This window comes from Musa acuminata, chromosome BXJ3-11, assembly GCF_036884655.1.
Source record: "Musa acuminata AAA Group cultivar baxijiao chromosome BXJ3-11, Cavendish_Baxijiao_AAA, whole genome shotgun sequence".
NCBI classification, from domain to species: Eukaryota; Viridiplantae; Streptophyta; class Magnoliopsida; order Zingiberales; family Musaceae; genus Musa; species Musa acuminata.
In genome coordinates, this window is record NC_088359.1 from 568,851 (window position 1) to 583,089 (window position 14,239).

Below are 14,239 nucleotides of genomic sequence, written 5' to 3' on the forward strand. Positions count from 1 at the left end.
TCACTTTAAAACTGCAAGGATGTATAAGTTAGTTTCTTTTTATTCCTATCGTTCTCGGGCCCACCCGGCTGATGGCCCACCTTAATTAAGGGTTAGCCATGTGGGGCATTCTTAATGGCAATCGCCCATAGATCAAATAGCTCAAGAACACATTAATCGGACGGCTCAGATCCATGATATCAATCGATCAAACAATGCTATAAATATGCGATCGCCATAATATTCCCCTCTCTTTTTTCTCTCTCCTCTCTCTCTCTCGGCTTTCCGAGGTCCTAAGGCCACCTCTTCCTCTTCCCTACTCGGTTATCGAGGGCGGCGAATTCTGCGATCCGAATTCGATCTCATTCCCGATAAAATCCTCGTACTTTCCTCCGATTTCGATGGGGCGCGGCCTCCTGAGCGACTGATTTCGAGGGCGATCTCGCTTCATGAAGCTCCGCAGCCGGAGACCAGGAGGATCCCACTGATCCTAGTCGATCTGAAGCTTCTTCAGGCTTTCAGCTTCCAATCTTGGGTTTCTTGGATCAATTCGACGGCTGGGTTAAGGGTTTGGATTCTTTGGTTCGGATAGGGAAGGGGAGGGAGGGAGAGGATCCGATTTGGGGACCTAGGGTTTGTCCACCTTGAATCTTGAATTGAAAGATTTAGTTTTTTGATTCTTTTTGTGAGGGGGACTTGGGGGCTAGGGTTTCTTGCATTCTTTTTGTCGGTTTTCCTCGTTTTGTTGAGGGAGAGGGCTTGGCTGGAATGGATTCGGAGACGGTGAGGTACGTGGCGTCGTTTGACCCGGAGCTTCTGCAGCTTCCGGAGCTGTCCCATTTGGCTCTTAAGGAGAGACCTAAAATGGCTGAAGAGCTGTATTTCCAGTGGCTTTCGTTGCCAGAAACGGGAAAATTGGTACGTATTCTTTCGTTATTTGTTTTGTGCCAGTCAATGAAAATGTTTCCCTTCGTTTCATCAGTAGGAAGTGGTGGAAACTTCATTTCTGCATAGCATCGTAGACGTTCTTGTTGTCGATGACGCTTTTGGAAGAACTTTAATTAGTCATCTATTCAGGACGGTCTCCTTGTTTCTGGAGATTGGTTAGCTTAATTGGCTTCATGGAGGATTTAGCCTTGATTCTGAAATTTATCTTATTAATTTCTTGTGGTGTTAGAAGGGGCATTTAAGTATTTTCTTTCGAAATAACTGCATTCTTTATTAAGTTTCATTATCTTTGTAGATACTCAATTTCTAAAATGGGACGGATCTCCTAAGCAGAAATGCAGAAAGGTCTATATATTTTCTTTGTTAGAATTATCTGGAATCAATTCTACAGTTTTTTGTTAACTGAAACTTTTCTGAAGACCTAGCTTTTCTAAACAACAAGCTAACTACATTCTGCCTGTGCATGGTGCTCTGTTGGTCCCGCTCCCTATAGACTCAGATTTGAAGTATAATTCATTATATAATCATATTTTGGTTTTGTTCTTCGTGATGGATGCTCTTAAAGGCAACATCATTTGAGTGGTGGTTAATTATGATACACAACATATCTCTTAAGGGCACTTAAAACTTATTTTCCTTCCATTTTAGTTTTGATTTGAATTTGTGGCTGTCTGTCATGGAAAAATGGCTTTCTTGTTTTATATTTTATGTTGTATCCTGTATTGGTATAACTCATTTCAGACGTGACATCAAGATATTATGTCTAGTAAAATTTTTATGCATCATAATTTCCTATTTATAAATTATAATTTAGATCATTTAGATTATACCCAAAGAAAGAAGAAGGTCTTGCTTGCCTCTCATGCAGCAGTGGCATATAAATCATTTTTATCTTATATTTTTATACAAGACTTCCACTTTGTCGATCGATGTCAGTTTTCTTTATAAGTTGTACTCTTAAAACATCTAGAGTGCAATATGTCCTAGGTTGAAATCCAGATATAAGGCCCAGTAATTATGCTTGCCCTGCCAATGTTTTTCTTTTTGATTTCAGGTTAAGTCATTGATTGAAGATGTGAAATCAGGTTCACCTTTAAATGCTGCTGGCAGCTCTAGTACATCGAATGCTGCCACTAACAGTTCACTGCCGTCCATGTTTCCTGCCGGCAGTGCACCTCCTCTCTCACCTAGAAGCACTTCTGGATCTCCCCGTTTTATGAAGCGTAGTTCAGGAGCTGGACCTTCACCATTTGGTTCTCCATTAAAGTTAGTGAGTGAACCTGTCAAAGAAGTTATACCTCAGGTATTTTAACTGCTGACCAATTTTTTGTTCTATTCAGACCAAAACATCTCCTCTAGGTGGCTAATGGGTTTCTGATTTAACTGACTGATGTCAACACAGTTCTATTTCCAAAATGGGCGTCCACCTCCAAAAGCAATGAAAGATCAATGCTTATCTAGAATTGATTATCTTTTCTTTGGTAACATGGATGGACTACAAATCCAAGGTGAATATGCACTAATGTTGCAAGACTTATAATCGTGTGTTATATTCCATATCAACTGGCTAAAGATTATTACTTTTTCCTTCTTAGAATTCAAAACAGTTACGAAGGAAATCTGCAAGTTGCCATCATTTCTTTCAAGTTCTCTTTTTAGAAAGATTGATGTGGAATGCACTGGAATGGTGACAAGGTATAGCTCATCAGAATCAAGATTTATAAAGCACACTGTTCTATGCTTTGCTCTTTAGGAGCTTGAGTTGTTCCATTTCATTGTTTAAACTTGTATTAGTTATTTAGTTGCATATATTTGTTTGATTTTCAGTTCCATTTTTTTGATCTTCAAGATAAAACTGCTGATTGTCCATTGATTATTTGTCTGAACTTGTCTTATCCCTTTCAAAGGCTTATTATATTTGTTGTTGCTCCTTAGTAGAGACAACTGACAACTTTCATCCACACAAACCCCATTTCTATTGATCTTTGTTTTCAACCATTGCTCCTCATCATGAGAGGCCTAATGTATCAAGTGTCCGACAACTAACATGGATTGGTTCATTCTCTTCATTGCCTACAATTACTACTATCTTAACTGAGTTTCTTTTAGAACCAGAGTCTGCCATTGATTTGATAACTTAATGTGATGTTGCCATTTAGTAAGCGTTAGTACTGCAGGTTTGTTGGGATATTACAGCTTTGTTGTTGTAGTAGTACTGCAGGCTGCAAATTGCAAATTTTAAGTCTATTAGATGGTCTTTTTTGGATGATGAGTCAGGTAATTTGTACACTCAACTTTTAGGTCAGCTAGAAGGTCTGTGTCAAACTTTCCATCTTCAGTGTATGGGGATAACTAGGCCTTCATATATTTATTAAATAAAATTTTATATCTCTATACCCAGATGCCCTTACATCTGGAAATATACTTGCACATGCTACTTGCTAGCCATCATAAAAATATTCTAATATGGTGACTTTGTGTGTCTTGGCCCCATAGTAAGATTGCTTTTTCTGTGACTTGGGTGTAAGAACTTGAATTGCTAGTCGTATATGCAACTATGATGGCAATTCTTAATTTGATCCTAAACTCGGCTTGATGTGAGATGAAATTAGCAGGATCATTTGGACTCTATGGATTTAAACTATAAATCTTACTTATCTCAGTAGTCAACCTGACTGACCTGAATTGATCCCATGAATAATCAGGTTAAATTTGTCAAATATGTCATATTTAGTTATACTATGTTGATAAATTGCATCATTAATAGGTTAATTGGGTTCAAGGTGTCGAGTTAAATTGTGTAAGCAGGTCACACCGTTTCTAAGTTTGTTGATGGTTGTTATCCTTGTCCTTACCTGATTCAAATTGTTTATTGACTTATGTAGGTTAGATATGGCTACTTCTATTACAGATGGACTTGGATTTGATTTTAGATTTTTGTTACGAGGAAGGTGATGGCAAACCACCTTGGACATTTCTCAGAACTTTTAGCCTCATGCACTAGGCCACCATTAATATGACTTGGACCATAGATAGGAAAGTTTTAAAGTGTTTGGTTTTGGCCTTTCGAAGTTATGGGTTTTTAGTGATATATATTTGAGGGCTGGACCTTGTGAAAACAGAGCTAGAAAAGATTTGGTGAATGTTAGTGATTTAAAAAGCGCCAGACGCCAAAAGGCGCCAAGGTCCAAAAACGCCCGAGGCGCTAAGCACTCGTCTAGGCGCTCGCCCGAGCGAAGCGAGACGCTAAAATATAAAAATATATAATATAATTAATATAATTATTTAAATAAAAAATATGCTATTAAATTAAGAAAATCGAGTACAAAATCACAATGTCATATTAATAAAAAGTCTCAAAAATCAAAACAAAAAATTTTACATCAAATCTATTGAGTTGCTCTGTACACTTGCCATTTATTCTGAAACCTAACAATAATTTTAAATAAATAAAAATTAATAGTATTAAAATTAAAATAATATATTATTAATCTAATAAATAAAAATACTATTATTAGTATACAGTTAGTAGTATACTGTCAACAGTATAGTGAGAAGAGTGTGAGAAGACCGAGGCTGCTAAGGCAACGACAGCGGTAGCGGGAGCGGCGAGCGATAGCGGGAGTGGGAGTGGGAGTGGGAGCGGGAGCTGCGAGCGACGAGCGACGACAACAGCGATGAGCGACGATTGTGGTAGCGGCGAGTAGTGACAATGGCAACGGCAGCGGCAGCAGAGAGCAATGACAACGGAGAAGAAATCTCAACGGCAAAATCGCGAGTGTTAGGGTTGGGGAAGTCGGGAAAATCGTGAGAGGGAGCCTATTGGTGATTTAGATGGTTTGATTGAACCAACTAAAGCACCGGAGACCGAACCAGACGTAAAACACTGGTTCGGTCGCCTGGTTTAACCCGGGCGCTCGCCCGAAGCGCCCGGTGCCTGGGCTCGGGCGAGCGCCTCGTTGAAGCGCAACACTTGGACATGAAGCGAGGCGCTCGGGCCTCGCCTCGCCTCGCCCGAGCGCCTAGGCGAGCGCCCAAGCGCTTATTGAAATCACTGGTGAATGTATCTTTTAAACCTTAGTTTCTTGGAACAAAGTGCATTCATTGTCATGGTGCATTTGCATGTGTGAGTTTAGGTACACCAGTTTGCTTGACATGCAGTACATTTGAAGCTTTTTCTTGAGTAACTTAATATCGTCTGCGACATATACAAGATTGCTTTTTGTTGGTTGGTCACTGGTCAAGTCACCTTATGCTTTGTGTGATACCAAAGACAGGCAACAACATGGTTATTTTTTATGTAATTAGATAATTCCACTGGGCTCATCCCTCTTTGATTATAGCCATTTATTTCATTTCTATTTTCTTGCTTCTACATCATGTAGGTTCATTAGTTATTTAGAAAAAGGCTTAGCCATTTACTTATTGTGTTTGTCTTATCTCATTGGAGGTACTCCTCGCACAACTTTGATTAGTTGGTCATTTCTGATACTATATTAGGGATGCATTTATCGTTTATTGGGTCAATGGCAACATGATGACAAAGGATATAGCTACACAAATATTTACAATTTTGAAGCAAGCAGATCGCAAGTACCTCACTCAGGTTTGTCTTCTTTATCTTTTCCAAAGCACTTAAAAAAACTATTTCTTAGGGAGTTGTTCGCACAGTTATTATAGTCACTGAAGTATAAGGTCAATGGTGCATTAATTATGGAACAGTGTTATTTCTTCAAGTACTGATATTAGGATTTCAATACTCTTATATTGAATTGTATGTTTCTATTTACTCTAAATTTCTGTAGGAGGACTTTAAACCAGTCCTGCGCGAACTTCTGGCAACCCATCCGGGTTTGGAGTTCCTACAGGGGACACCTGAATTTCAGGAAAGATATGGTGAGTTCTTACTAATGACAAATAAATCTATGCTATTAAGTATCTTGTTATGTTTGACATTGGATAAGTTGGTTGGCTGATATACCATGATGTTAGTTTCACAAATTATATACTTGTATATGTATGACACGCTGTTTGTAGCAGATAAATAGTTCAAATGCCAAATGGTCATTGTTCTATTATGGTACTCTGAATGGTTAAACAAAAAATTGATTTGTTTATTACTGTGTGTTGCTGTGTTGTAATCTGAAAGAAAACCAAAAAGACAGTCTGTTTGAATATCTCTTGTAATGACAAAGATCTCCTCTCGAAGTGATACTTATATGCATTTTGAAAATACATGGTCTTGTTGATTGTATTCAAATGGCATCCATCATTTGACCGTATTGGTTTATGCTTGAAATATGCCTGTTTTTGTGATATTTAAGTTGCCACGTGCCAGTAATATGCATAAATTAATGGATTACTTTCTATAAGTTTCAATTGTTGAGGACAATCTTTCACATTTTGACCTTTCCCTTACATAATGCTCATATCCTTCATTGATGCATTCCTTAAATGTGTGTCTGGAGTTATTTTTTTAAAGGCCCAGTGTCTAGAGGGCAGATCTCAATAATTTTGTACATCTTCTACTAGTATTGTCTTCATTACTGATTGTGAGATCTATGTGATGCAAAAACTTGTTCTGAAATGATAGATGTTTTGTTTTTTGACAAAAAAGAGAGAGAAGATTAGTCAATTGAACATTCTTCCTTAAAGGTATGCACTTAAGCTTTGCACTCGGGCTTCAAGAGACTTTGTAGCAAGGATTTAAATGTCAAATAAAATAAAAATTTAAAATGAATAGTATCGTACCAGCAATGAGTGATTGATATATGTTTTGACAACAATAGTATTTAGTAGTTATTCTTTTTTGTAGTGTTCTGGATTTATCAATATAATGTGCTTATGTGATGTACGACATAGTTATCAACATGTGACAAAAGTATGACTTCTTGTGAGTAAAACAAGAATGTGGTTTTTATTGACGAGGCTAACCTTTAAAAAAGTCTAGTGTAACCACTTAATAACTTGTAGAGGTCTGTAATATTCTTTATGAATTGTTTAAGCATCAAATAATTAATACCTACTTGTTAAGGTAGCAAAATTAGAGGGATTGGGTGACAATGATTCCTTGGCCAACATGGCTTGGAATTGGAGCTCACTATGCAGGGAATGCATCAAAGAGTCCCTATGTTCTTAATGGACAAAACAAGGGGTATACTTTTCATCAACTCTAAATGCTTCTCTGACTTGATGAGCTACACCTATCATGTGATGTATAGAGCATAATCTTCTCTTGGAAGCCTGACATACTAGACAACATATGTTTTCTTTCTTCATAGCTGTCCAATACAATTTGAATGAGACTGTAGGAAGGCATGCACTTGATAGTCTATCCAGTTAATGAATCTTATAGTTAAAATATTTGAAAGAACTATTAATTGTGATTAGAAAGAACAGGAAGATGTTCTTCTGGCTTTTTAGAGTTAAGGAACACTAGGACACACCAAAAAGCCTTTGAATGAACCAACAGGCTTTCTTCTCTGATTGAACTGCATGTGCAAGGTGATGATAAAATATGAAAGGAGGTGACAGAGAAGAGAGATGAGTTATCAGTTACCTAATCTGCACAACATCGATGACAATATCAGTCTTCAATGTATGGTCCTTGGCAGTAAAATTGTATAGTTGAGTGGATTCCTATTTTATTTTGCTGAAATAATTTCTTTTTAGACCTATTCTATTGTGTGTATAATTTAAATACTTAAGATTTAGTTTCTATTGTATGTTTAGCTGCTGTAGTTATCATTTTAAAATCAGCAAGATATTTACACTTCAGCAAATTATCATTTACTGTCTACGTGTGAAGAAAAAGCTGTGAGAATTCTACTACTTTTGGCTTTATGTTTCTATATATGGGATATCATGTAGTTTCTTGGCACATGTTGTGTTGATGGCAGGTCAAACTCATCCTGTTTATGATTCTCATCACATCTTATAATCATCATGCTCATCAAACACCTTTTCTTTCATATCACGATTCAGTTGTCTTAGGCTGTTACTCATGTATTTTATTGATAATTCCACCTTGTGTTGCATATTCAAGGTTGATAATTACAAACAGTAGTTGTCATCTAATACCGTGTGTTCTATGACATTTTAAAATGTTTTAATCATATTTGGTTTTCAAACTTCCTGAACGCCATGAAAGCATCTCTTTCTAATTCATTTGATAATGGAACATTTTTGCCAGCTGAAACTGTCATATACAGAATTTTTTACTATATGAATAGATCTGGAAATGGTCAACTTACCCTCAGAGAACTGAAACATGGAGATTTAATTGCTGCAATGCAACATGCTGAAGAAGAAGAAGATATTAACAAAGTTTTGAGGTGACATTTTGCTGATGTGCTTCTTATATATGTCTTGTAGATCTGTTTGATATGATTTGCAAGTTTACATAATATTGTATTATAAATGCCTGTAGGTGCTATTATATTTTCAATTTCTATTATGCATCTAGCAAATGATGGTATCTGACAATGTCCAATCTTAGTTGGTGTAGGGCTTAATGTGAAAATGTCTGTAATGGAATCCTTTGTTCTGGCATGTTCATTAAGACTAGACTTGATGATTTTGAGATTTGTTCAAAATAGTAGTGCTTATGGAGAACCTTCTTGTATTATTGGTACATACGAAGGCTTAAAATTTTATCGAAACTTTCAAGCTAAAACTAGCTCTTAGGAGAAAGATCAGTTTTGGTCAATACAGATATGAAAACTACTGGTTTTGCATGTTGAAAATTCCATTAGTTTCAGTATATTTAAATAGCATAGACAATTCGTGATAGAAGTTAAATAATAAACTGAATGCTAAACCTTATATATTTCTTTTAAATTGGAATCTGAGGAGTTGGTCAACCAAAGCGAAAATCACATTTTTGAACTCATTGCATTTTTGTCTCCCTTGTTTTTACATTGCTGCATCACATGGTAATGGCTATGAGGTCGAGCTTTGGTACATCGACAATGTTGTCCCTTCTGGTGACCAAGGTTTTAGTCACGAAAACAACCTTCCTAGTTACAGGGGTAAGGTTGCATATATTGTGACTTCGTATTGATGAGAGCCTCACACACCAGGTTTACCCTTTTCCTGATGGTAATTGCGAACTGATTATGATAATTCTTAAATATGCAGTTGCATTCCAGCTCATTTATACTATTATGTTTGAAATTATTTTATACGTTATATGCCAGCCTGATATTCTTTGATTGTTGGTCTTGGTAATTAGTGCCACCAATTATGAACCATTGGTATTTAATAATAATTGTTTCACAAATTTGTACATTGTGTAAGTAATTAGGATCATTTTACAGTGGAGAATAGCATTGTTCTGATAGTGTTTATACCTGCAGGTACTTTTCGTACGAGCACTTCTATGTGATATACTGTAAGTTTTGGGAGCTTGATACAGATCATGATTTCTTGATTGATAAAGAGAACCTAATCAGATATGGAAACCATGCGCTAACCTATAGAATTGTTGAAAGGATCTTTTCACAGGTTTGCATCAATCTGTTGTTTCAAAATACTGGGAGTCTAGCATAACATGTGATAGTCAAGAGTTGTACAAACGATCATTGTTGTTGGATTTTGTTCGTGATGTTTAATGTGTTTTAATTGCCATCTAGGTTCCCAGAAAATTTAAAAGCAAGGCTGACGGGAAGATGGGGTATGAAGATTTTGTGTATTTTATACTAGCAGAGGAGGATAAATCAGCTGAGCCTAGCCTTGAGTATTGGTAATAGCGACAATTCTGTGCAAACTTTTGATGATAATAAATCTTTAGATTTCATATGCATGATTTTTATGATTATATTATCTGATTAAACATAATTTCTTCCACCTTGGCTTTACTTCCTTGGAAGATTTTTTTTAGTGACATAATGGATCTGGTTAATAATTCTAGGTCTTCTGATCATTATGACATGTTGTCAATTTGTAACAGTTTGACAACTTGGTTATACAATAACATGAAGATCCGCTACACATTATAGATCACCATGAGTCATAAGATAAAACTGTATTTAGTCAAAACTTTTGTTTATCGATATTTCTCTAATAAGCTTCTTTAACTCACTAAACTGGCTCTCCTTGTGTTATTTAAGTCGTGGGTATGTTATTGATGTACATGCCCATGCTGACCATGAATCAGTGAGAATTTCCTACTAGAAACAAATTGAGGAAAGAAATATTGGCACGCCTCCAATCCCATGTAAGAGTGTATTTTGGTCTTGGTTCTTATCATATGTTGATGATTAAGAACTTTTGACAGACATACAGACATTTTCTTATCCGAGCATTTGTCCAGATCATGCGATAGTGAAGATTTCCTACTAAGAGAAGAAACATTGGGGAAAGAATATTGGATTGCCTCGAAAGCTCTTGTTAGGTTGTATTTTGGTCTAGGCTCTTCTCATATGTTGATGACTGAGCACTCATGTTTAACTGACAAACATTTTGAGGTGTTGTAATGTCTTATACCAGATGGATAACCAATTTCCCAATGTTTTGGTCTGACATATATAGCCTGCCACTACGTCTATATAATTTTTTGTTGAAGAAGTCATTTATTTGGTTAGGAGATAATTATTAATTGATCATCTCAACATCCTTTTTTGTGTATGCTTCTCATGCTGGCACCAAGGAACAATCCATAACTTAACTGTCAACCAAATTAAATCTTATTCATCTTTGTTGCTAAATTTTTATATTTGTTTCAGTTTTTCCCAACATGACAGTTATTATCTGTTATCAAGAGAAGAGTTACTAATATCCTAAACCCATTAAATATGTGACCATTTTATGATAATATCATAAGACCACATTTTTTCTCTCTTCAGGTTCATGTCTCCTTGTTGGATACTTGGCTATGGACATTCATTTAAGTGACAATTTACCTTGTAGTGGAACTTCTTCATATTCATATTACTAGAGTCATACATGATTTGCTATTAAGTATTTTGCTCGATTGTGACTTATTTACAAACATGATAGCCCACTGGTTAAAAGATCACCTTAGTGCACATGTCACATTGCAGGCAGCCCTAGGCGTGTAAATGTAGGTGTAATGGCATACCCTTGAATGTCAATTTCTTGGTTAATTTTTCTACATTATTTTGGAGATTATACTCTGGCCTCCTTTTTAACAATTCATGGTGGTTTGATGGCAAACAGTAGCTGGCATTACTGCACCTCTATTGTTGTTCCATGTGAATGATGAATTAGAAGAATTCTGAGTGTTACATTAATTTGTTTGGTTAGTCTTTGGTTGGAACTGTTCTCCCTTTCTCGTTTTAATATTTATTATGAATATACTGATTTTCAGGTTCAAGTGTATAGATTTGGATGGTAATGGAATTTTAACTGCCAACGAGATGCAGTTTTTCTATGAGGAACAGTTGCATCGTATGGAATGTATGGCACAAGAACCTGTACTCTTTGAGGACATATTATGCCAGATGATTGATATGATTGGTCCAGAGGTGACCAACTCTCCCAACTTGTAGGATAGGATGAGATTGGGAAAAATTTTAAAATTGGCAATTTTTTCTTGCAGAATGAAAGCTACTTTACACTGCATGACTTGAAAGGCGGCAAACTTTCAGGAAATATTTTTAACATCCTCTTTAATCTCAACAAATTCATGGCATTTGAAACACGTGATCCATTTCTAATTCGACAGGTCAGTGAATCTCTCTGCTTTGTCAGCAACAGTAACTTCCTTGAACGCAAGGAACATGCTTCATCAGTCTAATGTAACTTGTTCTGCTTGTAATTGTTCATGTAGGAACGTGAAAATCCAACTTTGACTGAGTGGGATCGTTTTGCACATAGAGAATATATTAGGCTGTCTATGGAGGAAGATGGTGAAGATGCCTCCAATGGAAGCGGAGACATATGGGATGAATCACTCGAGGCTCCCTTTTAATACAATCTATGGTTCATTGCCAAAAATAAAAGAAAAGATTATTTATGGTGAGCAGCTCATTCTTTTGTTGATTTTTCATTTTTTGGGGTGCCATGATATTCTAATTTTTTAATTGTTCCATTTGTATGGTGCAACTTTTATCCAAGAAAGGCATTAGTTGCAGTCGCTAGCAGGAAGAAATTAGTGCTACAGTCAACTATAAATTTCAATTAATTACTGAGAAAGATTTTAATGGAATATTTGAAATTTATTAAATTTGAATCATGAATTGTTCATATACCTACTCGTATAAAATAATTCCATGGCATCATCTTCTGATTTCATTTTCTTGTTAAGTCTTTTAATGCTGAAACAGGAGAATTAACTAAATATGAAAAATTAGTATGATGGCCAGGCATGCAATTTTTTTTGGGAGAAAGAATTCCTGAGCAAAATAATGTCATATTATCTCATTTTTGGAGTTAGATTATGAACTGTTACTATCTCTTTGATGTGTGTGAATTGATCAGAATAATTGATTAGGATGGTATCACATAATACTGTACTTACCCAGTCTTATCCAAAAGTTGATATTGTTGCAAAAATATCCATTTAAAACAGAAAAAGTGGATTATCTCCATTTTCTACTCTCATTAGTGTTGAGACTCGTTTGTTCCTATCCTGTAGGTTAGTTCTATGTTCCAGAAGAGTTGAGCTTAATCTGCTGAATTGTAGGTACAAAACATTTTCTTTCATCAACAGTAGCTTACATGTATGTATACACATCAGCATTTCTTTTTTTTATTTAATCTGATTGCTTATTTAGTTTGAGCTCTTTGTCATTTTCATCTTTAGGGGCCTGACAGAAGCATTTGATGATATTCTGGACGCTTCCCAGAAGCTGACTTGCTTGGAGCATCTATACAGATTGTATCAGATAAAGGCTTGCATCAGACAGATATTCCTCTGGTGGAAATTTGGAGAAGCATGCCCAAATTTTAGCTTCTACAATTTCATCAGGAAGGTTTAGTTGTAAATGTATGTTTTCATGACTTGCAAAGGTTTTTTTGCTTTCATGGTGATTGAAAGCTAGTAGGTGGGCATTCTGGGAGTGTGTTGCTCAAATCCGGTAATGCCTAGTACATAAGGTGAGACATTTGTTTGCTTCAAAGAAGAAAAATCCAATTTTCCTGTTGATCACATCATTGTAGATGGGGTACCTACCAATCTAAGGATATGATTTTCCATTATCCATTTCTTTCCTCTAATTTATTTTTGTTCCTACAATTCTTTGGGAGTACAATAGCAGTTTTATTGGTATTTCTCTCCTCGCATGAGTGTGTTTCCCCAGATGGTATTATGGCATGTTTGTTGCTATATATGAGACTTACCAATCATGAAAAATAGCAATTCTCAAGTTGGTAAGGACTTCATATTGTTGGAAGAAATGAACCATTTACTATTAGGATTACTCAAAAAAAGAGCAACATCAACCATTTACTTAGCTTTGGATAGCAGAATAAATAAGGAGAAAGTTAATCATCATGATAAATCTATCTATTAGGATTACTCCCAACCTTCCACATATTTATTAGTTAATATGTTGAATCAAAGCTTGACATATTATTTGTTAAGACAAATTAGGTTCGTCTCATCCTCAGAGTTGAGGCAAGACAAAGAGGCTTTCAGCTCCGTAAGATTCCTTAATCTTTTGATCGGAAAATATTCTCAATATTTCTTAGGACATTCCAATTCTACCATGAAAGGACACCTCTAAGTCTAATAAATTACTAGAAACAATAGTAAGAGGAGAAGAGTCAACAACATGATCCACCTGCTTAGATGTAAACCAAAAATCAAAATAATCTCTTTTGATCCGGTTTTCAGATTAGATGTAAACCAAAAAACAAAAAAAAGTACGATCCACTGCATGAGACTTTTACCATATGGAAGGTTAATGTGTGTCCATTGAATTGATTTATATTATTGTTGTAAGGCATCATAGAAAGAAGATCGAAAGGCATCATAGTACAGTCCATCGAATTGATTTATATTATTGTTGTAAAGCTACAGTATGATGTGGGTCCAAAGATGCCAATCTTGTTTCTTCAAAGCAAAAGCAAAAACAATGTAAATTCCCAGTCTCACTCCATCTCTCCCACCACAGAGAGGCCAATATGATCACTTACTTTATTTTACTTTACTGGGTTTGACATAGACACTGCTTTCCAAATCCTCAAGAATGTATTTTATTAGTCCAAAAATAACATGTGTAATCTAAATCAGAAAACTTTTGCCACCATTAATGTCACAGTTCTTGAAGGGTTTTAGCATGTAGCTTTCAGTATCTAACTAGTTCATTTTTTCCTTGTAAGTGATATCCAGATTAATGCCTTGTGA

At 35.8% G+C, this 14,239-nt stretch overlaps 1 protein-coding gene across 4 annotated transcripts; it reads left to right on the forward strand.

Annotated features, from left to right (window-relative positions):
- The first annotated feature begins 234 nt into the window (after window positions 1-234).
- Window positions 235-13,089, forward strand: LOC103970088 (serine/threonine protein phosphatase 2A regulatory subunit B''beta). 4 transcript variants are annotated; one of them, XR_670623.3, is made up of 14 exons: window positions 235-897; window positions 1,982-2,230; window positions 2,330-2,435; window positions 2,523-2,622; window positions 5,428-5,533; window positions 5,733-5,823; window positions 8,120-8,261; window positions 9,285-9,432; window positions 9,561-9,670; window positions 11,258-11,414; window positions 11,489-11,614; window positions 11,720-11,907; window positions 12,527-12,611; window positions 12,695-13,089. XR_670623.3 is itself a non-coding variant. In XM_009383725.3 (13 exons), the coding sequence occupies exons 1-12, from the start codon at window positions 748-750 to the stop codon at window positions 11,858-11,860; spliced, it is 1,626 nt and encodes a 541-aa protein (XP_009382000.1). In that variant the 5' UTR covers window positions 235-747; the 3' UTR covers window positions 11,861-11,907; window positions 12,695-13,089. The 4 variants fall into 4 exon arrangements, 1 of the variants encoding a protein (XP_009382000.1); XR_670624.3 differs by having other exon boundaries at window positions 12,527-12,574; XR_670626.3 differs by having other exon boundaries at window positions 12,575-12,611.
- Window positions 13,090-14,239: the final 1,150 nt, after the last annotated feature.